Source organism: Psammomys obesus, unplaced genomic scaffold, assembly GCF_907164565.1.
Source record: "Psammomys obesus unplaced genomic scaffold, mPsaObe1.curated_primary_1811, whole genome shotgun sequence".
In the NCBI taxonomy this organism is placed as follows: Eukaryota; Metazoa; Chordata; class Mammalia; order Rodentia; family Muridae; genus Psammomys; species Psammomys obesus.
In genome coordinates, this window is record NW_026596034.1 from 20,847,412 (window position 1) to 20,873,664 (window position 26,253).

At 45.7% G+C, this 26,253-nt stretch overlaps 1 protein-coding gene across 1 annotated transcript in view; it reads left to right on the forward strand.

Annotated features, from left to right (window-relative positions):
- Positions 1-25,900, forward strand: part of Bean1 (brain expressed associated with NEDD4 1) — a 44,131-nt gene extending 18,231 nt beyond the window's left edge. The window contains exons 3-5 of the mRNA XM_055621198.1: positions 18,385-18,648; positions 22,013-22,163; positions 23,829-25,900. Coding sequence (XP_055477173.1) covers positions 18,385-18,648; positions 22,013-22,163; positions 23,829-24,165 — 752 coding nt within the window. The 3' untranslated portion in view covers positions 24,166-25,900. The remainder of the gene's footprint in view (positions 1-18,384; positions 18,649-22,012; positions 22,164-23,828) is intronic.
- The last annotated feature ends 353 nt before the right edge of the window (positions 25,901-26,253 follow it).

The following is a 26,253-nucleotide window of genomic DNA, read 5'->3' on the forward strand; positions in this document are numbered from 1 at the left end:
ATGCCCCTACTTATGTGACCCCCCCACACACACACACACATACCCCATCCTCACTTAAGAGGCCAAGGACAGTCAGAGAAGCCCACCTACTCCTGACAGGAGCAGCCTCACCCCACTTCAAGTTCCAGTTACAGGGAGTCTCCGCCTCTGGAGGGCTGGTGAACCTCTCCTACCCTGCTCAGTCTCTAGGGATTTTCTTTTTCTTTTTTTCTTTTTCTTTTTTTAAGCAGAAATGTCAGCCCACAAGAACCAATAATTAAAAATATTTAGGGGTTTTATGAGTAAATGATTAAACTACTGGTAGCTTTAAAATCACCGTGGTGAGAGTATTTACATTATGGAAACTGGCAAACTACATATCTGAGACCTTTCTATCTTCCTTCCTTTCTCCCTTCTGCTCTTTCTTCAATCACCCCTCCTTTTCTCCTTCCTTTCTCTTCTGTTTTTCCTTTCCCCCTCCCTCCCTCTTCTTTCTTTCATTCTTGCTTTCCTTTCTTTTCTTCTATGAAAGCTGCGTCGCCAGCCCTCCACAGAATCTTATGTGCATACAGAAAGGCGCAGCATCGCCAGTGTACAGCTCAAAGAAGCCTCACAAACTGAGCGTGCTCCTGCTGGGAAATGCGATCCTACCTGCACCCAGAACGCTTTCAAATGCTTCTCCACTCACTGATCTATGCCAATGGCAACTACAAATTGGTGTTGCCTATATGTCAGACTTTATTGGCATCATGCAACACATTCTTTTGCTCAACATTGTATTATACACTGTACCTTGTTGAGTATGATGAAGATCGTGTATTCGCTCTACCATATAGCATTCCTTTGTGTAAACATACCACACGTAACTCACCCATTCTACTCTAATGGGCATCTGGGTATTCTCCATTTTGAGATGATGAGTGAATAGCCATTCTGTGACTATTCTAGTACAATGATGTTCAACAGAATCTTCTCCAGTAATGAAAATGGTCTCTATCTTCATTGTTTGCTATAATCAACCCAAGCCACATGTGGCTACTGAGCATTTAGAAATGTGGCTAGTGTAACTGAAGAGCTGGATTTTAACTTTTTAATTAGTTTTTATTTAGTGTCTGCCCATCATCATCACACTATATGGCCCAATTGCGGTGAATATGTGGAGAAGACAACCCCTTTAGGAGCTGGAGCTTGGATGGTAGGATATACCTATATTTAGCTTTCACAGGTAAAAGCACTTCCAAAGTGGCTGTTCCAACCTGGCCTCTCAGCAGCAAATCTGAGACTTCTAACCACTCTATACCCTGACAACAGTGAGCGTGATCTAAGTTTTTCGTCTTAACCATTCAAGTAAGAAATAGATATGGTGTATGGGTGTTTTAGTTTTCATTTCTATGGTGACTTAGTATAGTACTTTGAACAGCCCCCTGTTAAAGGGCCTCTCAAGTCTTTTTCTCCTCGATGGTGTGCTTTTATTGCTGGCTTCTGGGCACTCTTTTACATTGTGAATGATTCCTCAGCTCAACATACTATTGCAAAAATTTTCCTGTGGGGATAGCCTCTGTTTTTCGTCTTGGTATCTTTGGATTAATAAAATATGCCTACTTTTCTTGTCCATAAAATATGTGTTAATTTTCACATTTACAACTATTGGGCTTATTCATGCTTAACTAAACTTGAGGTTATGAAATACCTTATTGTACTCCTTCGGTGTAGAGGGGTTTATCGCTGCCATTGCAAGAATAAAATCTTACAAATGTGAAAACCACGTTGAGCACCTTAAGTCACATAGCAATCTTGTGGAAGAGGTCTTATCTATTGCTACTGACTTTTCAGATTTCAGTACATACGTGTACGAGAGCACTCATGAAATGACTTAAGCTTTTCCGGAAACTTTCCTTTCTTTTCAAGGTAAAGAGAGCTCCCCAATACTTTAAAACATTTACAGTGATCCTGACGTTTTAAGGACACTAGAGGACGTGTGGCTATTACAGACGCATAGTATGCCATCAGCACACTGTCAGCAGTGGGGACAGTGGCATCCTGGAGGAGTGGGATGATCAATTATACCTGTAGTCATGATGCGCCGGCCTGTCTGCCAAGCGTAAAATCCAATTATCTACGTCAACATGACTATCAGCAACCCAGACAGTGTGCGGTTTACAGCTGGATTTGTATCGGCATGTGTTCTTTAAGTTCTTTTACAATATAGATTATGCTGAGTGTTAAGTAAAAACACCGAACTTTGGGAGAAGGGTGAGACTGATGTGCCCAGCATGGCTTAGTAAGTGTTTGGCTGGGGTCCCCTGTCAGGTTTTGTTCTACCTTAGCTCCTAAACTGGCCAGGTGAAGGTCTGTTCGTCCGTTTAAGTTAGTACCCAAGAAGATGCATTTCAGCTGTAGATGTGGGGTCTGACAGTGACTCAGTCAAGCCTGAAGCAGGTAGTGAGAGGTACCGGACACACTGATGATGGGAGCCGCCGTCATTCAGAGCCTCTCTGGGTGAACAGCACACACTTCCTGTCAGCTGTGGCTGAGGACTGCATATTGCTGTCTGAACAGGATTCCTGTGGGGCTTTTATCGTTTGAAGAAAGGCAGGCTGACTTGGGTTCTCTTGATGAACATGAGGCCTAGGTTTTAAAATTGGTTTTCCTGCATCATCACAGATGATGATGCAGTTAATGCTGTTTGACACTGAGCCGCCGTAATGGATGGCATGACTAATCGCTTGTGTATCCAGCGAAGAGCAAGCCTGTTAGAGTGAAAAGCTAATCATGGAAAAAGGATGATTCTTTGAAGACAAGAGAAAGGATTGTTTTCTATGTCAGTAGACAAACAGCTCGTGGAGGTGTTCCTCAGCGTCCTGGCACACATTGTTAATGATGACATATGTGAGAAGCCTTTTCTCAGCTTCCCTGCCTACTTCAGCTATGACCTTGACCCTGTTCACATCTCAATCCCTTGAGCAATCCTTCAACCCTCTCACTGTCCTACTCATCCCACTGTGTGGCCCAGATTTCCATCAGAGTTCTTTACTTCAACGTAGACCCATTGTATGTTTTCAATTGTTAGAACCTTTTGTGTCCTATATAAAAGTTCTAAAGTCATGAAGATATTTGTGGATTTTCCCGTTTCCAGTGTTATGGTTTTGCCCTTCACATGCATTTTTGTTTGGTTTTGCTGCTGTTGTTTTTGTTTTCAAGACAGTATTTCTCTGTGTAGCCTTGACTGACGTGGAAATCACTATGTAAACCAGGCTGGCCTCAAATTCAGAGATCCACCTGCCTCTGTCTCCCGGGTGCTGGGATTTAAGGTACGTGCCACCATACCCGATACCCCTTTCACATTTAGATCTGCATCTAAGAAATATCTTCAGGGTTTTAAGGTTTGATTCCATATATTGAGCACCTGTTACAAGCCAGGCATCCTGTTAGCCAATGAGTTGTGATTAGCTTATATCAGAGGACAGTGCTCCAGTTTTACAGATGAGACAAAGAGGCTCAAAGAGCTCAATGGCCCCAAGTAACCAGAGACACAGGCAGGATTTGAACCCATGACTTTTGATCTTGCTCTGTAACTTGGGTTGGCCTAGTTCACTTCCTACTAAGGATATATTAACTTCAGTACACAGCTAACCTTTCTGTGGTTGATTCTGGATACTGGGGAAACTTCGACAGACACAGAGACAAAATTCTACCACCTTTAACATGTCCAGGACATGTCCCAGGCAGGTCAGGACGTCAGGGGCAGCAACCGCGGAGCTGTAATTCCTCCTCTTGTATCAGGGTGCACAGGGCTTGGAGGAGACAGTGTGACATTTTTGTCATGTATCTTTCTATTGTGGGTGTCCACTTTAATCACACTATAGCCAAAGAACATACTTTATACTTTCCAATCCTTCTGAATTTACTGCTGCTCGTGCTGTGACCCACACATCGCAAAGAGTGTCTCACGTGTGCTTGGATAGTCCTGCAATCTTCAGTTGGTAAAGGGCCCCGTAAAGATGAATTCTGTCAAGCTGGTTGCTAGTGTGCTTCAAGCCTTCCAGATAGTCGCTGAGTTTCTAGATAGCTGTTGTGTTTGTTACTCACTGAGGTTGCGGCATTGCTATCCCTGTGACTTCTCAGTTCTGAGGGTGTTCTCGTTCATGTTTTAGGGGACTCCCTGTTCGGTACATGTGCCCAGCAATTATATCTTCGTCAGATACCGTTGACTTGGCACTAGGAAGTGCCCTCTTCCCCAGTAATATTTCTTGCCTTAAATTAAATTTTGTCTGAATTTAACGTAGTTAGGTCACCTAAGGCCAGTGAGATGGCTCAGTGAGTAAAGGTTCTTGCCACCAAGGCTGACATTCTGAGCCCCATCCCTGGGACTCACATGGAGGAAGGAGAGGGCCTATTCCCACAGGTTGTATTCTGACCTCAACACGAATGCTGTGGTGCGTGTATGCGTGTACATGCACAGAGACTAAACTATTTGTTTAATTCACTAAAAATGTGCAAACAAGTCACGCCAACTACTTACACGCTATTCCTTCCCCCATTATTTTTCACCTGTTTTGTTTTGTTTTGAATCTCACTAAAACGTGTTTCTTGTGGTCAGTGTGTAGTTAGTCTTGCCTTTTTATTCACTACGATACTCTCAGTTGCTTAAGCAAATTAATCCATACATATCTTTTTACAAACACAAATTAATGAAAATGTAAATAATGGACCAGTACAAGGACCTTTTTAATGTGTGCTTTCCTTTTGTCTAGTGTCTCTTTTGTCCATGTGTTCCTCCTTTATCTGTTTGGCATTAAGTAAACATGTTTAACTTACTGGTTGTATTCTTCTGGGATTTTTAAAAATTCTGTTAGTAATTGCTCTGAGGGTTATACCTGTCTCTTCTTGTATCACAATCTATTTCAGAATAGTAGTAACTCTATCCAGTTAACTAGGGAAACTTTGATCGAATGCACACACCCTCCATTTTGTTGTCTTTTATTGTCATAGTCAGCGCATCCATAAATAATGTGAACATAACAAAACGGCATTATAATTACTGTTGTAGAACCTTATGTCTTTCAAAGAAGCGAGGGGAAGAAATGAGGGGACTGGAGAGGTGGTTCAGCAATTAAGAGCACTTGCGAAGGACTGGCTCAGTTCCCAGCACTCGCACCCAGCACCAGGTGCATCTATCACCCCACTCAAGGGGACCCAGGGCCGCCTTCTGCCCTCCATGGGCACCCACAAAAACACACACACATACACACCAACAAGCTATTTTAAAGAGAATAAATGAGGAAGAATATACTTACAAAATCTTGTGTAATTATCTTTCCATTTTCCCTGGCCAGGACTTTGCATTTCCCCCTGGGGAACCGAGCTATCACCTGCTGTCACTTCTTCTTCAGCTTCAGTGTCTCTCCTGAGACAAATCTGCCAGCAGCCTCACCTCTTACTCTCGTTTATCTGGAAAGTCACTGATGTGCTTTCCGTTTTGAGGGAGTTTTGCTAATACAGAGCTCTTAATTAATGGTTAGCTTGACTGTGCCACTCCTCTGCCTCAGGTGCTCCACGATTTCTTTTTAGACTGTGAATCATGTTGGTGTCCCCTGTATGTGTTTTCAAATTTTTTGTCTTTGGCCTTCAGTAGTATGACTGACGTGTTGAAGTGTGGATCTCTTTATGTTTATTCTACTTGGGGTTTGCCGAGTTTCTTAGATGTGTAAAGCAGGTTACCAAATTGGGGCAAATTTGGTGTAAGTTTCTAAGGCTCTATTCATTTTTTTTCTTCTCTCTCTCTCTCTTTCTCCTGTGCTCTTTACATTGGGTGACATTCTGTTGATTTGTTTTCAAGTTTACCAGTTCTCCAGCACTCATCTGCTGATGAGTTTCACTAACAAATTCTTATTATCTTTTCTTGCCTCTGGCTGACTTTGAACTCACTATATAGCTGAGCATCCTTGTTAGCTTTACCTGTCCATTTGACACAACCTAAAATCATCTGAGAAGGGAGTTCTAACTGAGGAAAATTCTCAGATCAGATTGGCCTATGGATTTGTTTATGGGGGATTGTATTGTTAGCTGATATAGAAGGACCCAGCCCACTGTGGGTAACACCATTCCCTTGGCAAGTAGTCCTGGACACTATGAGAAAGCTAGCCAAGCCTGAGCTTGGGAGTGAGCAAGCAACATTCCTCTGGCTTCTGCTTCCACTTTCTGTTGAGTTTCTACCCTGACTTCCCTCAATAATAGATTGTAAACTTTAACCTGAAATTAACCATTTCCTCCCTAATTGCTTTTGGTCAATGTTTTGTCACAATAGAGAGGAATCTAGAAGACTGAGGATGGCATTAAACTCCTTGTCCTCCTGGCTTTAATTCCCAAGCACTGGGATTGCAAGTGTGTATTACCCTGCCTGGCTTCATCTAGTTCTCTATTATGGTTTGTCAAGATTTTCTGTTCCTTAGAGCATTGTAATCATACTTCCCTTAAGCTCTTTACATATACATAACTTCCTTGTTGAGTTACACATATTTCTAGCTGCTTTAAAGTTTTTGTCCATCTAGTCTGATATCTGAAAATACAGACATTTTATTGTCTGATTTTTGGTTTTTTTTAAATATTTTCTGACTATAAATTGTATTTTCCCGTTTCTTTATGCATGTTTTTGTTGACCATTGAACATTTTAGATAATGTACTAACTACAGAATCTTAGTTCTTATGCCACTGGACCTGTTGTTTGTCCAGTTGTTTAGCACATAGTTGGAACTGAGTTTTTAAAAATCAGTTTTTACCGCAACATACAGTTGCTGATGTTTCTACTTGCATTTTTCTTTCTTGGTTGTAGTCTTAAGATTTCCTTCCTTCTAGTTGACTGTTGTCTGCACAGCCCCAGAATTCACTCAAAGAACAGTCAGAGGTTTTACTCAAATGCCTTGTGATAATAAAACTTACTTACCCTCTCTGCTGATGAATTTGTAGTGTGAGGCCCAGGGAAACACTGACTCCCCAGGCAGGCTGTTTTCCATTTTCAGGCTCTCATTTTCAGTTCTCAGTAAGATTGCATCTGTTTACACACAAATAAAGACTTCATTAGCCTAAGACAGAGGTTCTCAGCCTGGATGGAGACCTCTTCGGGGAGGTCTCACAGGGGTCACCAAAGGGCATCAGAAAACATATGTTTATATTAAGATTCATAACAAAATTACAGTTATGAAGTAGCAATGAAAGTACTTTCTTGGTTGGGAGTTACCACAACATGAGGAACTTTATTAAAGGGATGCAGCATTAGGAAGGTTGAGGACCAGTGGCCTAAGAGATCTGGGCTCTTCTCCACTGGATGCCAGACAGTAGTCAACCCCAGGATATTTGGAGAGCTTCTCAGGCCCTTGAAGCTGACTCCCCAACCTCCTGCCCCTGTTCAGGAGCCAGCTAACCCACTAAGCCATTTCTTGCTATACTCAGAGTCACGACCTGAGGCTGGTGTAGCAGCTAGCCTGTTTATTCACCACTGCGACTGCTGCTTAAATAATAGCATCCTAAGTAAACTATACTGCCTTTTACCCACAGTATCAGGATCTGCTGGCTTCCACAGCCTGCCCCATTGAGGCCGACAGAGTTGGTAGGGGGCTGTGGGAAGCAATCCCAGGGAAGGGCTCCACAGATTCTCACTGTTCTTTCCTCAAGTGGAATTGAAATGGTATTCTGATAGTCATATCCAGATTTGTGGTTGCATTTATGGATTGTTTATATAATCTACCTACATGGTCTTGTGTAATTCACACAAACACCTTCAAGCATAATTACCTTAATTTGAGTGATGAGGACCATCTCTAGATGGAGATGAAAGAGAAAAGAGCAGGAAGTACTTTGAGGACAGTGATGAGTCTAGCAAAGAACAGAGAACTGCTGTGGCTTCTAGAAAAGTATATCTTTCAACCACAGCGCTGGTCTATAACAGCAGTTGGCTCAGAAAGAGGAAATGCAGCTTGTGAAACTGGTTCACTGGACTTCAAGTCCAGTGACTATTTCTGCAAACCAGAAATAAAATAGTGGTGAATAATGGCCAAATGGCAATGACGTGGGACTGAGCTAGCTAGAGAGACACCTGAACTCACTTTAGTGAGTTTATTTGAGAGGTAGGATGTGTCTAAATAGTAGAATAAATCACTCTGGGTTGATGTTTGTAGAATTATTAACAGCTTGTGGGTGGTCATATATATTTTCACAGACATATTTTGAACATGGTGGTTGAAAATGTTTTCGTTGGCGATGGCATGCTCTCCTGTCAACTCTGACTTGTAGACCAGATGGAGGCAGAGTTGCTCTGCTGATGTGGCAACAGAAAGCTCCATGACACACTGAGTTTCCACCCTCCCTCCATGTAGGACATCTGTTGGGGGATTTCTTGCTGTCCAGCTTCTTGCTGAGAGCTTCATTTCAATCTGATTCATAGTTACGTTACAAGCCTAGAATGTGCATGGAATTAGCACTTGGTGAGGAATGGTGAAGGATGCGTGAATGAATGGATAATGTATGAATAGGTGAGTGGATGATGGATGGATAAATCTGAGTAGATGGAAAGATCTACCCAGATGAAGGGATGAAGGGAAGTGTAGACATATAAATGGTGGATGAATGGATGATATGTAGGTGTGTGGAGGAATTGGTCGATAGATATATGATAGGTGGGTGGATGAATGGTTGATGAGTGAATGGCTCAGTAGATAAATAGACAAGTGAATGGTGGGTAGGTGGGTGAAGGGATGTGTTTATGGATGGATAAAGAGATGAATAGATGGATGAATGGATGGATGGTGGCTAAATGGATAGACAGATAAGTGGGTTATTAAGTAGATGCTGAGAGGATGCCTATACTGATAATGCCTGAGAGGGGAGATAATTTGCTAGTTGTGTGAATTAATAGAGAATTGGTGAATAAGTAGACAAGTTTATACTTCATTCCTTTCTTCCATAATATTCCCCACTCCTGATGTCACAAACAGAGCTTGCTATGACGTTAGTTAAATTCCTGTAGAGGTACTTCCCTATTGTAAGAAGAATTCTGAACAGCAGGTAGCCTTATCTCACACCTGTGGACTGAGGCAACACTCACACTCCCACCTGGAGCATACCATCTTCCCTGAGCTCTTCTAGGACCTAACTCCTCATGGTTCTGTCCGTGGTCCTCTCGCCTCTCATCCTGTCCTGTGTGTCGCCCATTGTGTCCTCTCCAAGATGTTTCTGACCTGCCACGCCCTTTGGTATCCTCCTGAAACATCTATTTCATGGCTGCATATCAGCAAGTGAGCTGAGATGTCTTTCAAGACAGCAGGAGAGGAGAGGTAAGAGTCCAAGTCAACAAGCTCTGTCCTTTGCACTCTCTCTGAGTCCCCTCAGGAAGCTGGGATCTTCTATCAGTGGAGAGTAGAGGAAGATGGCGCCTGTATCACATTCCCTCCATCCCTTCTACTGACTGCATGGCCACCCTGTCCATTTCTTCTGTGAAAAAAAAAATGCCCTGCTGAGTCTAGACCTAAGTGCACCTGTGACAAATGCTTTAGGAATTTTTGTGACAGGAGCCATCAGTCAGATCGATGTCCTTGCTTCCTCCTTTCTTTTTCTCACCAGCGTCTCTGGGAGAATGGGCGGGAGGATAGTAAAAAAAATGTTGACTCAGCACCATGGTGTCACATCCCTGAGGCTCAGCTAGCTGGGGGCTATAAGTAGGATTGCCTGTACTTCTTGAGACCTTTGGGCTTCCGTACTCAGCAAGGATTTAGTAGCAATGGTCTGCTACAGTTCTCCATACTAGAGTCAACCTTGCCCTAGGCTGCCTAACAGGGAGCTTGAATCTCGTTACCTCCTTTCATGGTTGTCAACCCCTCTCTTCCCTCTTAACCCCATTCACCTACCCTGCAAGAAGAACAGTTCACAGCAGACAGCAGGTCCAGGGAAGAATATGTCCAAAGTCACATAGTAAGTGAGTGTTAGAGCCAGGATAGAACAGACACTGCCCACCCCATACCCAGCCACTGTGTTCTGTTTTCCCAGTGTCTTAATCTGTTTATTGCTTTTTAAAAGTGAGGTTGATTACTTTACAATTATTTTTGTTCATGGTTTTCAGGCTGTAGTGTTGGCTTCCAAGAATCTTAAGAGAGAAGGATGGAGGGATGGTGGGAGATATGGGGGGCAGGGAGGGATAGAGGGGAAAGAAGGAATGAAGTGGCACTTGAGGGGGTTCATAAAACAATCATACGACCCATTCCCATATTACCTAACTTGCTCCAAGACCCTCCCAAGGGTGGTGTTCCATGACCTGTCTCCCATCCATTGCTCCCCACCTCTTAAAGATCACTGCTGCTCCCTGCTGTTACTTTGGGGCCCAACTTCTAGCACATAAACTTCTGAGGGGAAAAGCCATACCCAAAGCACAATGCCTGTTCTGTATGTCACTGATTCATGAACTTCCAGGCAAGCTTTAGTTTAGATCCCAGACCTGCATGCCATGGCTATACAATCTTAAGCATGGTACTTCAGGACCAGGGTAAAGTGCCTTCATCTGTAAATGGGGTGACAGTGGCATCTGCACAGATCATTTAAGACCTTCTGAGTTAGTATGAGTCCTAGCCCATCCATGGACCATCAGCCCAGAAGCACCAGAGCTAGCTTGTGCTTGACACACTAGTGGTCCATGGATCCAGGCAGCACCCCAGCCCTGTGGGCCCTCAGAACCCCATATACAGAATAGAACAATGCTAGGATGCCTCCAAAGCTTGCCCCAAGGACAGGTTAATGGAGCCAAGAAAGTCTCTACAGTATTAGGCTGTGGCCTCTAGTGCATCTGCCTAAGCCAAGGTCTGTGCTCTAGCCTGCACGGTGTGGGAGACTGTAATCAGCATCCTGCATCCACAGCTCTGTGCTTATGTGAACACTCCCCACCCCAGTATCAGATACAGCAGCCTCTTCACAAATCTCCTGTCTCCCATCATGCCCATCTGCCTCCAATTTTGCAGCCCACCAGCTCCCATAGAACACTCTGACCATGCTACTGTTTGCCCTTGGGCAAAGCACGGCCTCTTAATTTGACTTTTAAAAGCCCTCCTGGTCTGGCTCTGCTGGTGTCTCCAAGGTCACTCTCCATCAGTCTTCCCTGAAGCCTCTGCCTCCCATGATTTCTCACATACAATGACCCTCATCGGGGCCCCAAAGTTCTTGTGCAGTGCAACTTGCCAGATGAGTTTTATCATGAACTGGTGATCTTCCCTAGATTTGGACTCCTTCCTCAAGACTTGATCTTCTGTTGGGCATGGTGGTACATTCCTGTGATCTCAGTACTTGGGAGGCTGAAGCTGAAGGATCATGAGCTCCAGGCCAGTCTGGGATACATAGTAAGACACTACACAGTGTCCTGGAAGAGAAAGAAAAACCAAACAAAAATCCCACAAGACCTGATGAACTCTGTTCATCAGAGATGTGCATACTCCACCTAACTTGTGCGTATCTGTGGACCTTATAAATAGACTTGGAGAGTTGGGTGAGTGCTGGACAGGAGGAGAAGCCAATAGGTGAGTGAGAATGATACTCCTTCATCCTCCTCCAAGGCACACAGAGCAGTGAGTCACTGATTCCTCTTGGTGCCATTCAGGTGGCCCCTGAGCTTCCGTTCTGAGCTAGCAGAGGTGACTGACAGATAGAAAGGGTAGGTACCCACCCTCCAGAGGTGCCAAACCAAGGCCTCTTAGATCACAGCATCCTGAGCTGTAAAGTGCTCTGCCCCAAGCCCTGGCTCCACCCCCTTTAACCAGCCCTGCACCCCTGCTTTTTTATCTTAAGTTTGTGCCTCTGGGTGTCGCAGCACAGATTAAGTGAGCTAAACCATAGCAAATGCTCATCCTGTGAAAGCCACATACAGCACAATCAGCAATTGCAGGTCACCCAAGAGTCCCACTCTGCAGTCCAGAATGTCTCCAGATGTTCTGGAAACAATCCAGAGGTACAACATCCACAGCACAGTGGCCGGTGGCCCAGCCCTAGGCAGCTTTCTCTTCTGTGTGTTCCCACCTGAGACACATGAGCTCCTGCCTCTGGAAACTTGGTATCAATTAGCAATGTTCTGCTAACTCAGCCTGAGTATGCCTAGATGGCAGCCTGACAACACAGAAAATGGCCCAGAAACCAGGCATCAATTTAGGAGAAATTTCCCTTTCACAGGAAGCCATGGGCTCCCGGAATACAGCACCCGATGTCCACAGACCCTCATCTGAGTGTAGAGCAAGGGAGCTTTGGCTTCCCATTGGCCCAGATGCCTTTCTGTGGTGCCTATGGCCTTGGGGAAATCCCTTAATCTCCTCTCTGTGTCTGTTTCCTTACCTCTTACCTGGGGATCCCATCATTGAATGAAATGAAATTATTTCATAGACAGCCACCACTCCTGTGGCTCTGAGGGGTGGTGGTATTATCAGGGAATTGTGTGCACCTCTGGAGAAGTTGCCTGGAGAAGTCAGGGGCTGAGACAAAGATTGCTTCTTCCTCTGTCCTTGCTGCATCTGGTGCAGGGGACAGGGAGGCGGAGGTCTGAAGGGAGCTGTCATGTTATTGCTCTGCAGTCAAATTTATCTTCTTAATAAAATGGCCCTGAGTTTGAAATTGCAAGAGTTGCTCTCATAATTTAAAGCAGGCCTCCTCTCTGGGTGATGGTGACTGGGAGATTAATTTCCCAGCCAGCCATGCAGGAGACACTGGCACCAACTGGCTTCATCTGCAGGCATTGGAGACGCCATCTCCCACCCAGCCTGGAGTCCGAAGACAAGGCCAGACTTTCATCTCCTGCTTTGACAGGTGGAGGGAGGGACATCTTCAAGGTGGGCCCTCAGAGCTGGCACCTTGTTTGGCAGCAGGTTCTCCACAGTGAGCAAAGCAGACAGGACATATATACACATGTGCAGTCACACACACACACACACACACACACACACACACCTCTGTTTACAGCCTTTGCACCTGCAGCCCTGACAGTGACAGCTTTCTAGTATTGTGTACAGCTGCTTTAGATCGGGGTGTGACTTGTGTGTCCCCAGTCCTCTCCGCATCTGGGGGCGGGGGTCAGTCCAGAGCTCCACTTGGAAGCAAAATTCTTCCCCTGAGCTCCCTGTTCCCCAGTTGTGCACACCCCACATACCACATAGTCCCTGCCCTTGACTCTGAAGGTGAGAGGAAAAGCATAGCCATTGGTTTGGGAGGGGCGGGCATGTTGTATTGTGTCACACTAAGTGATTGACGGCCAGAAGCTCTGTCTCATGACCAGCTCTGGGCAGCTTAAGTCACTGCATGAAATGCCATGTCGAAATGGGTGCTGAGGCTGTCAAACAGGGAGGAGAACCATGATCGATTAGTGGCGCCTGTGACTGGCATTGATAAGAAATAGTGAAAGGCGTGCTATAGATTAGCCCCAAGTTGAGGTTTAAACAGCACAATTTAAAATGATTGCTTTGGAATGGGGGTGGGTGGGTGGGTGGATGGGTAGAGGGGAGTTTCACCTTTCATCTGTGCATCTTGAAGAAAAACAGAAAACAATAGCTGACAGTAAAAATGAGAGGTTGGCACTTCGTCTAAAATTCGAGCTGTTAAATAGAAGAGAAGCTGGATTCTAGCCTGATGGAAAACAGAGAGCCAGACAAGTCCACTGCAGTTCATTTAGTCATCCTGCAGATATTTAACGAGCATCTATTATGTGGCTGGCCCTTGATCAGGCGCTGCCGAGTCAGTGAATCAGGCAAGACAGATGGGTTGTCTGCCTTTAAGGGGCTAACACACTAGGAATGTGGGCAAGCAGCCCAAAGACGCAATAAACGAGTAGACAAAGGAGTAAGTGAGACATTCAGAGATCGTAGTGTCATTTGAGAAAGCGCATGCTGTGTATGCTCTATGGCCAGGTCAAGTCAACCTGCCTCGTTTATGTTTATGAGGTGATTAATGTTATAAAATAACAGGTTCGTTTAGCTTACAGTTTTGAAGGTTCCAAGTACAAACGCACGGGGAAGCCAGCCAGGACCACTCCTTGACTGGCTCACCTCACTACATGGGTGATAATAGCGGGGAATGTATGTTGGTGCACACTTGTCTAGTCAGAGAAGAAAGTGAGAGAATCCACCAGAATCTCACATGGAGGATGTATCCTCAGTGACCTACAGACCTCCTGTGAGGCCCCACCTCCCAAAGGTTCCACACCTTCCAATAACACTACTGGATCTCCGAATTTAGCCATATCTGAGGGTGTGGCTTTTGAGGGAAAATCCAAAGACCGGGAAAGAAGAAGCCGTGTTCCATGTACTTTGGGGTTATTATGATATTATTTTGAATATTAATTTTGCACAGATGTGTTTTCATTTCCCTGGTAAATGCCTGGGAGGATAGTGGCTTGATCATCTGAGATTACGTTCAATCATTTCGGAAGGACCAGAACGCTTTTAGAAAACAGCCAGTAGCAACATGCAGACTCCCATGAGCAGTCTATTAGATTCTCACTCCTCCACAGTGGTCAGTGCCATTGATACTACTGATGACAGCCATCCAAGTAAGTTGCTGTGGCTCTGATTCGCATTTCAGCATCTTTTCTTTCTTTCATTTGGTTTGGGTTATTTGTTTGTTTGTTTGTTTGTTCAAGACATGGTCTCTGTCTAAGTCAGTGTTCTATTGCCGCAGCAACTCTTAAAAAGGAAAACATTTAACTGGGGCTGCCTTACAGTTTCAGAGGTTTAGTTGATCATTGTCATAGAAGGAAGTATGGCGGCATGCAGGCAGACATAGTGCTGGAGAGGTAGCTCAGAGCTCTATTTCCTGATCAGCAGGCAACAAGAAGAGAGAGAGGAAGACACTGGGCATAGCTTGGGGATTTGAAACCCCAAAGCCTACCCCAAGTGACACACTTCTCCCAAGGCCACACCTACTCCAACAAAGCCATACTTCCTAATCCCTGTCAAGTAGAACCACTTCGCTAATGAACAAGCATTAAATTATATGCGCCTGTGAGGGCCATTCCTACTCAAACCATCAGTCTCACTCTGTAGATCTGGCTGTCCTGGAGCTCACTATGTAGACAAGACTGGCCTTGAACTCTCTTAGATCTGCCAGCTTATGCCTCCCAAGCTGGGATTAAGAGCCTGTGCCACTACACCCAGCTTTTTCTTTCATCTTTTTTTTTTAATTTTAGTACATTTTCATATGTTTATTAGTCAGTTGTATTTTGGAGAAATGTCTATTCTGGTCAAGGCTTACTTCTAATGGTGCAATCTTTATATTACTGGTGTACTAATAGCTTTTTTTTATATTCTAGACTCTCACCCTCTGAGACAACTAATTCACAAACATTTCCCTCCCATTCTATGGACTGTTTTTTTTCCATTCCTTCATAATCTCCTTTGGTGCAAATGAGTTATAACTTTTATGTTCATCTGTTTTGCTTTGGTCTCTCATGCTTATGTTGTCATATCGAAGAATTGTTTGCCAAATCAGAAGTCAAAAAGTCAAGCACTGCCAAACTCATTTCGCTAGCGCTGTAGCAGGCGATTTTACTCTATAAATATTTTTTAAATGTTTTTTTCTTGTAATCCTTTTGTCTGGTTTTGGTATCCAGGTAAGGATGGCCTTACATAATGAGTTGGTAAGTATTCTCATCTAAACTATTATTTTTGAGAATCTGTGAAGTTTGACATTATATATATATAACATATATTATTTATTATTTGAATATTATTTATTATTATATATGAATAATCATTTAAACTATACACATGAATTTTATTATGACTGTTCACACATTGTGTGACTGTCATCACCATCCTCTCCAGAACTGTTTTTCATCTTCCAAAACTGAAACTTTGTACCTATTAAAGTTATTTATTCTTTAAATGTTTGAAACAATTTACCAATGAAACAGTCTCATGCTATATTTTTCCTTGTGGAATTGTTTTTATTAGCCACTAAGCCTCTCTAGTGATAAATATGCTTAAAGGTTCTGATTTCTCCTGGGTCTATTTGCTCAGTTTTGTATATTTCTAAGAATTTTCACATTCCATACAAGATAGCTAATTTTCTGGCAATTAAATGTTCACAGTATTCCTTGATAACTAAATTTCTGTTGGGTCTATGGTAATGCCCCCTCTTTCATTTCTGATTTTAGTATTTTGAACCTTCTCCTTCCATCCTCCTTTCCTTGGTCATTCTAGCTTAAGACTCACCTATTCTGTTCATTTAAAAAAAAAATAATAATAATAATAATAATAATGTATGGCCTCTCTGACTTTCTCTGTCTTTGTGTTTTCAGTCTCTATTTCACAAATTTCAATTGTAATCTTTTTTCCTTCCTTCTTCTTACGCAGACTTCAGTTTGCTCTTCTGTTTCCAGTATTTTAAGGTAGAAGCCATTTGTTGATTGGAGATCTTTTTTTTTTTTTTTTTTTTTTTAGTATAGGCACTTAAAGCTGCAGACTTCCTTAAGGTTAGCATCATCTCACAGAGTTTGATATGCTAGGTTTCACTATAACTCAACCTATGCTTGACTTTCCCCTATGTCTTTCTCTCTGATTTGTTATTTACTTATTTGGTATGTTGCTTAATTTCTACATTTTTAAATTTTCATAAATTTCTTGGTGTTATTCACTTCTAATCTTCGTTGTAATCAAAGAACATGGCTTGTATCATTTTGATGATTTTTAAATCAACTGGGGTTTATCTTACATCCTAGCATATGGCTCATTCTGGAGAATATAGCCTTATGCTGCAGAAGAATGCATATTCTGTTAGGTGGAGGGTTGTGGGTGTATGTTAAGTCTAATTTCTTTATAATTTCATGCATCTTATATTTTATTTTTATCTTTTAATTAATTGTTCATTTGTTGGCTGGCTGGTTCATTAGTTGGTTGGTGAGAGGATCTTACCATGTGGCCTAGGCTGGCCTTGAACTTATGATTCTTCTGGGCTGGGATTATAGGTATGTACCACTACACCTGGCTTCTAGCTAATTTTATAGAAAATGGAGTACTGCAGTTCCCGCTGATGTTGCACTGTGTCTATTTCCTCTCAGTGTTTTAGCCTTTGCTTAAAGTATTTTGGGACTCTGCTGTTAAGTAAATATATGTTTGTAGTTTTTGTGGCTCCGTGATGGATTAACCCTTTTATTGTAAGATTTTTTTTCTAGTGACTTTGTTTTGAAGTCTCTTTTTTCTTAATTATTACAGCCACTCCAACCATCTTATAATTATGTTTTCATATTATATATTTTTCCATTCTTTCACTCTTAATTCTGGTTCTCTATACTGCCTATAGAAAGTAACATAGTTATGGGTTTTTGCCCAGACTGATAGTCTCTTGGTCTGATTAGTTAATCAGATCACATTCAGCATGACAGTTGATACAGCTGTATCATTTTACTTTTGTCTGTGTGTTTCATGTCTTTTCCCCTTTCATTTCTCCTTTTTGCTATAACCAAATACTTTGTAGTATAATATTTGAATCTCTTTAAAAGATTCTCCACCATATTTATTTAGTGATTTTTCTAGGGCTTACCACACACGTCTACCAAAGCTACCTCTTATTTACACAGATTAACCCCAGTGAGAATCAAGTTCCTCACAGTATAACATAACTCACTTCTCTTAGCTTCCCTTATTGTTGTAATGCACCACCCCACCCCCAGCTTCTCATCCATCTCCATCTGACTTAGTGAGGGAACCACAGCCCAGAGAGAGCCGGCCTCAGTTACATTTTAGCACGTGAGTTATCCAATAGCTCTTGGTCTCAGTGTCTTCATACTGAATGGGAAGATTTAGATGAACCTAACCTCAGAGAAGTGAGATCTTAGCGCTGAGCCTGCATCTAGTAGGGCCTCTGAAAACTGGCCAGTGTTTTGCCCTCACAGAATCCCAGGCATCAATTTACATAGGCATTTTCATGGCAGAGAATCAAAAAGTGTGCATGTGGACTAGAGGGATGGCTCGGTGGTTAAAGCACTTGCCACGCAAGCTTGGGGACTGGAGTTCAGGTCCTTAGAACCCATATAAATGCTGAGCAGGTTGGGAAACCGTATAATCCCAACCTCAGAAGTTACAGACAGAGAATTCTCAGAGTCAGCTGACTCCTGAAACTAGCCATCTCCGTTGCCCTATCTGAGGTTTCCTGTCTGTGGGTTAGACGGGCTCCTGGAGCAGAAGAGCCAGGGGAAATGAAGGAGGGTAACCCACAAACACCGAAGCCCTTAAGAGCAGCTGGGTAGAGCAGCAGGAACAACCAGGACAAAAAGCCTGACCCTGACTATCCTCTACTTATTAAGGGATAAATGGCCCCCAGGGCAGCCTTGTTGAAGGAGGAAGGTGTGTGGCAGGCCTGGGAACCAGCTCAGTGTCCCTTCTCTCTGTCCACAGTAGCACGATACAACCGTACCAGCTACTTCTACCCAACCACATTCTCCGAGAGTTCTGAGCACAGCCACCTGCTGGTGTCTCCAGTGCTGGTGGCAAGTGCTGTCATAGGTGTGGTCATCACCCTCTCCTGCATCACCATCATTGTGGGGAGCATCAGAAGGGACAGACAGGCCCGGATCCAGCGACACCACCATCGCCACCGCCGCCACCATCACCATCACCGTCGCCACCGCCACCGCCACCAAGAGTACGAACAAGGCCACGGTGAGCTCTGGGTCATGCTACTCATGCCGCTGTTAGGAGGTGTTCATGGGATGGAATCTCTGCTTTAGGGTCAGGGAAGTATCCTGGTCCATCAGGAAGAGCTCACAAGTATCCATTATCATAGCAGGAAAGGCCTGTGGTCTGCCAAGTGAAGAACCCTAGGAAGAAGCTGAAAGCCAGTTGGAAAGTGTGTCATATTCCTCAACCCCTGCCACTGTTGTTTCATGCCATATTGACACTGGTCCAGCTGGTATCTGGATGGATGCATGCATGGATGCATGAAGAGATGGGTGCATGGAGAGATGGATGCATGGAAAGATGGATTTGTGAGTAGGTAGGTAGGTGGGTAGGTAGATGATAGGATGAATGGAGAGATAATTAGGTGGGTGGGTGGGTAGGAGGGTAAATAGACAGATAGGTGGATAGACAAATGGAGAGATGGATGAATAGAGAATGAGTAAAAAGATAGATGAGTGATGATATGGAAGGCTGGGTGAGTGAGTGAGTGAGTGAGCGAATAAATGGGTAGATAGGTGGATATGTGGATAAGTAGAAGGATATGTTTGTAGATGAGCAGATGGATGAGAAGGAATGGTTGGTGAATGAGTGCACAGGTAAGTGGAGATATGGATGAGAGGAGAGATGAATGGATGGATGAATGAATGGATGCATGGAAAGATGGATGGATGGAAATATGGGTTTTTGAGTAGGTAGGTAGATGGGTGATAAGATGAATGGAGAGAAAGATGGATGGGTGAAAGAATGGACAGAGAGGGATTGATGGGTGGAATAAGGCAGTAGAGGAATGGGTGCATAAGGGATTGAAAGCATAGATCAGTAGATAGATGGGTAGAGGGAATAGATAGATAAATGGGTATGATAGATAGACAAATTAAGAAATAGATGAATAGAGGGTAGGAGGATGGATTTACAGGTGGATTGAGTGGTATGCTTAAGTAAGAAAGATAAGGCTGGGTGAGTAAAAAATGGAAAGATGGATAAATGAGAACTTAGGCACAGGTGGGAGTGTGCTAGGATGAGGAGATACAAATATATGGATGAATGGATGATGGAGCAGTGAAAATATATCACTGAAAGCCCACAAAGAACAACAAACTATTTCAGGATTTCTTGATGGCTATTTGGGACAGGGAGACCAGTCCCAGGAGTGTCTACCTTGTCAGAATGCATGGACTTTACAGAACAGGGCCACCTGACTCTATCTCATTCCTGGCAAGGACTGCCAATGGTCTAAATGAAGCAGAATGGTTCAATTATGAACCAGTGTTCCATGGCAGGAACAGGGCCTACAAGAGCTGGCACAGGGGCAGCCTGGGCCACTACTCACTAGAGACCTCCTGCCCCCACGGGTGTGGGGGGAGCAGACACAGGCTTCCCTATGAAGTGGAGGACCCTGGGAGGCCTCTCACTATAGTTGAAGTTTTTGTGGGCCTTGGAGGGCCTTCCCCATCCAAGGCAGGAGGAGCCTGGAGGCAAGGAAGAACCAGCAGGGCTGGGCCACCTGTTAGCAGTTAAGGGACACCTGGAGGTAGCATAGAGGACAACAGGAAAGAACACCTGCTGATCCGTGGAGCTCTCTTTGCATACTCTCATAATCCAAAATCCTCCTTGGGCAGTCTTGAGTGGCTGGCTTTCCTACCCACCTCAATTCGCTGATCAAAATTGAGGTTGGAGCAGTTGCTCATCAGATCCGGGTCACCCTCTTGCAAGAGTCAGATTAGACATGTGAGCCCTCAGACTGACCCCTGCACAGCCCTAAAGGACCACCTGTGGGCATAGGGCTGGGTCCAGCAGACACTTGGATGCCAAGGGCCCTTCAGACCTAGCTGTTGCTCCTCTGGAAAAGTCTAGAGAGAAGGAAGAGGCCAAACCTTAGACAATGCCGAGAGGTGTGTCAGTGGAAGAAAGATGGCCAATTAGTGACATGCTCTCAGCTAGGACTAGAAAGAAAAGTCAGCAGGTTTGCATGGACAGACAAGAAAACTCAGCCAGCCTAGACCCCATAGGACAAGCTCTCCCTGGGAGACAAGTTAAGAGCAGAGCCCATACCAGGCTGACATGACCTACCCTCCCATGAGGAGCCCAGGTACTACTTTAACTCTTCTCCATCCTGGCAAATCCAGTTCATCCCTCATGTCCTCCTGCTCCTTCCACTCAGCCCCTGCTTCCCCATGACCCTGCTCATGCTCTTTCAGCATCTACCCTCTCCAACATGCTTTGGCCCTGCCATTATTCTGAAGCTGCCCAGGGCCTGGCTCAAAGGCTACTTACGTCCTGTGAGAAACATCCTCAGCCCTCCTTATCCCTACCAGGAAAAGTGAAGCAGAACACATACGCACCTTCTTCCTTGTCCTCATACCCAGACCTCCAGCCTGTCACAGAGGTGACAGCCACAAAGGCAGGGCCTGTATGTGGTTCGCCCCACCTGCACCCAGCCCAGAGAAGGTTTTTCAGAGGCTATATGGAAGGAGGGACCTTCATGAGTCTTTGTGGCAAGGCTTAGAAGTGGGTTGAGTACTATAGTTCCCCAGCCAGGGATGGGGAGACAAGGAAAGCAATAATTTCCAGCTCTGCAAGTGGATCCCAGCCTGCATGAGCCTGGAGAGCCTCTGGGCAGTGCTGGCAAAACAGGACCCCGGCTCCAGTGCCCAGTGGCTCTGGCCTAGTTTCTATTCTATTGTTTTGTCTCATCTTTCCTGGCTTTCCTCTCCCACCTCCTTCCAAGCTCTTCTGAAGGGGAAAGAATCTCAGCTGAGCTCCTTTTCCACAGCCTGTTATTGGGTTTATTTTTTTTTTCTAGTAGAAAGTATGTACTCATTATAGAAAACCTTAAAAATACAGGAAATATGGAGGATTAAATAAGGGTCATGACCTGCCAGACAGGCAGAACCACCAATAATGAATGGATGTGTCTGCAGTATTTTCCTCTGAGAGTTTTCTTGACTCCCATGAGTAACTCCAGAATTGGACCTGTGGATATGGTTTCTGATCTAGATTCTTCCGTTACTGTTGGATCAAGAGTAAGGAGAAGTCTATGTGGGGAGTAGGAGCTGAGCACGCCTGCCTCTTCTCTCCTAGTTCTGTACTTATCAAAGCTTAGCACTTCCACCCAGTGCCAAGGCTGCCCTGGGCTAAGCTCTGATCCATCCTGGAGGCTCCTCAGGATAGGACAAGCCTTGTCCTCCCCGAACTGCACACACAGTTCTCGCATTGTGGCGGAGTTGCTCAGGATGGGGGCAGCTGTGTGTGGTAAGGAGGTGGTCACATGAGGACTTCCGAGCCTTGGATGGATCGCCGCTGTGCGGGAAGTCCCTAGCACTGCCTTCGATTCTGTTCTCCACAGACTCCGGAGGACCCTCACAGGGCCACGCCAGCCACAGGATGCCCCGCGCCTGCAGCCCTGCCGAGGACTGGCCCCCGCCCGTGGATTTCAGTTCTGATGGAGATGTGGATGTCACAGTGCTCAGGGAGCTGTACCCAGATTCCCCACCAGGGTAAGGAGGCCCCGTGGTGGGGAGAGCAGGGGGCCCCCTGGATATAAAGATCTCCCACCCAGGGAAAGAACCTCAGCTCCCCGTGTATAAATACAAAAGGATTCTAGTTGGCTTGGCCACAGCCTCTTCCCGCCGGCCAAATAAGTCCCCTTGAGGATGGAGATTGTCATCAGGATGGACTACAGACACTAGCCGGGCTTCTTCAGGCTGACGGGTGATGGGGAGGGAAGCCTCATGGTTTGAGGGTAGTCTCATGACAGTTTTCGTAAGCTTCAATAAGTTCCTCCGGGGATCTCCCTAGGGACATGAATGGTGGGATGGTCGGGATCGTGGCCATGGGATCAGTATCCATTTAGGGAGAAAAATCTGTAGAGCTTCTATTTGTGACACCAGGATCTTGCCCACCCCAGGATCAGTCTTTTTCTTTTTCTTTTTTTTTTTTTTTTTTTCAGGATCAGTCTTTTTCACACACGATGGTCATAGCCACAGAGTCCTTGACTCTAGCCCCTATCATCTGTTGGGTCTGTTGTGTGCTGTGTGGTCAGCCTGCCTTTCCAGTCTTGTCCCCACCTTCTGCACACCCTTGCCTTAGGCACATCTAGGCCCCAATCTCAGTTAGCCCAGGCAGGATGGACTCTCATCAGACAATCCCTGTCTGATATGAACCTAAATAGCCCTGACTCACAGAGAGCCCCACTGCCTCCCAAACTCTATGCCTGTGCACCTTTACATCCAATCAAAGTAGCCCCCATTGGCCTCGTCCTTTAGATGAACCACAAGGACAGAGGAACATCCCACAGTGCCCTTCCCCAACTAGTTACATTCCTTCCCCATACAAATTAAAGCAACAGAGCTTCCTGGGGGACAGGGAGGTGAGCATGTTCTCAAGGCACATCCTCAGGGGCTCTAGAGTTGTCGTCCCACGCTCAACCATGACCCCCAGCTACCCACAGTGCCTTCTTGCTACCAAGAAAAATCCCACCCTACTTTACACAAGGAAATAGAGTGTAGAGTCCGCTGTTCCTCTGCTCTTGGGGTGGGACATCTAGATCCCCAGATTCCAAAACCCACCCATTAGGACAGGAATTATAATGGCCAGCCCTCACTGGGGATTTGCGGCCTGTGAAGTGATGGTGCCTTCTTGGGCTTTGAGTTCTTCCAGCCACCTGCAGTCACCACCGTTTAGAACAGTGGGTCAGAGCCCTGTCATTTTCCCCACCGTAGACCTTGATCCTAACAAATACGTTGTTTTCCCTCCAACCAGGGGCTCTGGGAGGAGCAGCAGGTGCTCTTAACCCTACAGCTATGGTTTCAGGGGACAGGGGCTCCTACCAGGCCTATTCATGACACCTAACCTGGGACTTTTCTCTAGACAGAGTCTGCTCTTGCTCCAGGGAATCTAAATCCCTCCCCATGAGAGAGGGGTGTAGGGGCTTGCTTGGGTTCACATGGGATGTGAGGGTAATGTCTGCCCCAGGATGCATATCTTAAGGGTGTCAGTCTGTCCTCCCTGGGGACTAGCATGGTCCCGTTAAAGCCAGCATGTGTGAGGCTGGCTATCTTCTGCAATCAGGGCAGCTCCTCACCACACAGAATATATACTCTTCCACTTGCCCTAGGGCCTTGGGATCCATAACTCCCTGAGTGAAAACTCTTCTCTCGCAGCTATGAGGAGTGCGTGGGACCAGGGGCCACTCAGCTGTATGTCCCCACAGATGCACCACCACCCTACTCGCTGACCGACTCCTGTCCCATGCTGAATGGCACCCTTGACTCAGGCAGTGGCCACGGCCAACATCAGCAGTGGGAGCAGCGGGCCCAGGGCCAGAGTGGCCTCCACACTGTCTCCGTGGACATGCTGCCACCTTATGAAGCTGTGTGTGGAGCAGGCTCCCCATCTGATCTGCTGCCGTTGCCGGGACCAGAACCACAGCCAAGTAACTCCCAGGGCTTACCCACCCCAACCCAGGTTCTAGCCACCAGCCCTGAGAGGGTCGTGTGAGTGACCTCGGTCCTTCCAGGCTACCGTGTCTCCTCCAGGCACACCGGTGCACACACAGCTCATGCACGTGCTGATATATGACTATAAACACATACGGACATACCCCAAGGGCACACATGACACCTCCCACACTTATTTAAACACCTGAATATACACAGGTCCCACTACCACACAAACTCACCTAGGAAGGTTCTCTTGAGATGACGTGCCCCCTAACTGGTGTCTCTTCCTCCCCAGTGTGGTGCCTGGTGGCAGCACCTCTCTGAACTGTGCTGGGCAGAGGTGAGACAGAAAGTCCTACTTTCTTCCCCCTCCCCCAGCCTCCTCTAGGCTGTGGCCACACTCTGACTCTCCTGCAGAAACTGCTTGGTCAGCTTCCTGCCACAACCCCTACCCCAGGGCTTGTCCCACTGGGAGCTGAGACAGGTTCCAACGAGGTCCCACTATGCACCGTGCCTCTCACCTCCAGGGCAGAAGAGCCACAGTGTCAACCATCCTGCCACCTGCAGGGTGGATAGGAACAGGTGTGGTGGCTTAGGTCATCCTCGAAGCCGTCGAGCCTCTCCCTGTCTCAGTATCCTCAGTTTGGCGGTGCTAGTCGGCTCAGCCACCCACCCCAAGTCACAAGGGGAGGACAGACCCTTGGGCACGTGTCACGGAGGAGCACCACAGTTCTTCCCATGTCCATGACAGCACTGAGAGCTCAAGGGAGACGGGGTGCAGGTAGCCTCACCACAGTGCTGCCTAGACACCAGTCAGAGGCTCAGAAACTTCCCACTGCTCAGTAAACAGCCGGTCCTGATAGCCTGAGTCCAAGAGGTTTCAAGTCGACCCAAGAACCAGCGCTGTCATCCGGGGTGGCAACTGGGGACTGAGTTGATGAATTCTGGACTTGCCTCTCTGGGACATATGCAGAGACAAAAAAATAAAAGGAATATGGACTCCGCCAAAAAAAAATCACCATGCTACTATGAGAAGACCAGTGTCTGCTGCCAACATGCCGTCACAGAAGCAGGTGTGTGGAGACAGCCGGTTGGATAGGGCTCAGATACTAGCCTGTGAGCTCCAGCAATCTCCATCAAAGACTACATAAGGTGGCAGAGGTGATCTCTGAAGACCCAGCTTGCCAAAGCTAAGCATCTTTAAGGAATGTCCTGCTAGCACTGCTGCTTGCAGGGAGCAAGACACCCTCCCTCCACCACTCCCTACCTTTGTCACTCATGCCAAAGCAGCAGACCCATTGATTCCCCCCCCCCCAATTTCAATTCCTCCAACGAAGGGCTAAGAAAATTCAGCAACCCCTTTCTTAAGCAGAGGGGTGGCAAGGACAGCTACCTTGCATTTTATTTTCTATAGAAATAGCATTTATTCTAATGCAGAGCTGAAAGGGACCCCACCCACAGGTTCTGTGGCACCCTGCAAGCACCCTAGAGTCACAGGCTCCGCCTTGGGGAGGAAACCTGGTTTACAAGCAGTTTGGCCACCTTTGTGGTGTTCTGCGTTCTAGACAAAAAAACGTCTGTCTGCTGTACTGTATAGCCTTTAAAATGCAGCCCAGGGATGAGAAACACAGCCTATTTCTATAGCTCTGGAAAGTGCTAGGGGAGAAAAACATCCCTGCCTGCTCATCATGTTGGAGGGATCTACAGAACAGCTTTTCTCCTCCCTAGACTAGGCTGAGTAAGCAGCAATGTATCTTTTTTGTATTCAAAATAAATACATCATACCAAACAAAGATGTAGAAAGAAGTAACACTTTCAAGGAATGCATGGGGGATCTCGCTGGCTGCAAACTGAGAAGAAAGGAACCCTCTAAACGGAAGCAGTCTTAAATCTGCCTCTGGACATTGTCATGCCCAGTTTGGCTATTTCTCAGGTTTGAGCCCTGAGGTCCCTCTCCTGTAGAGAGGGACATTTGTAATGCTAGTCTCATAGGACTTCCTTTTTTGTTTGTTTGTTTGTTTCTCTGCTTTTATTTGGGTTTTGGAAACAATATGTTGATATGTAGCCCAGCTCCCAATCCTCCTGTCTCTGCTCCCCTAGTTCCTGGAGACCTCTCTAAGTTTAGACTGGCTGACCAGGCAAGTCT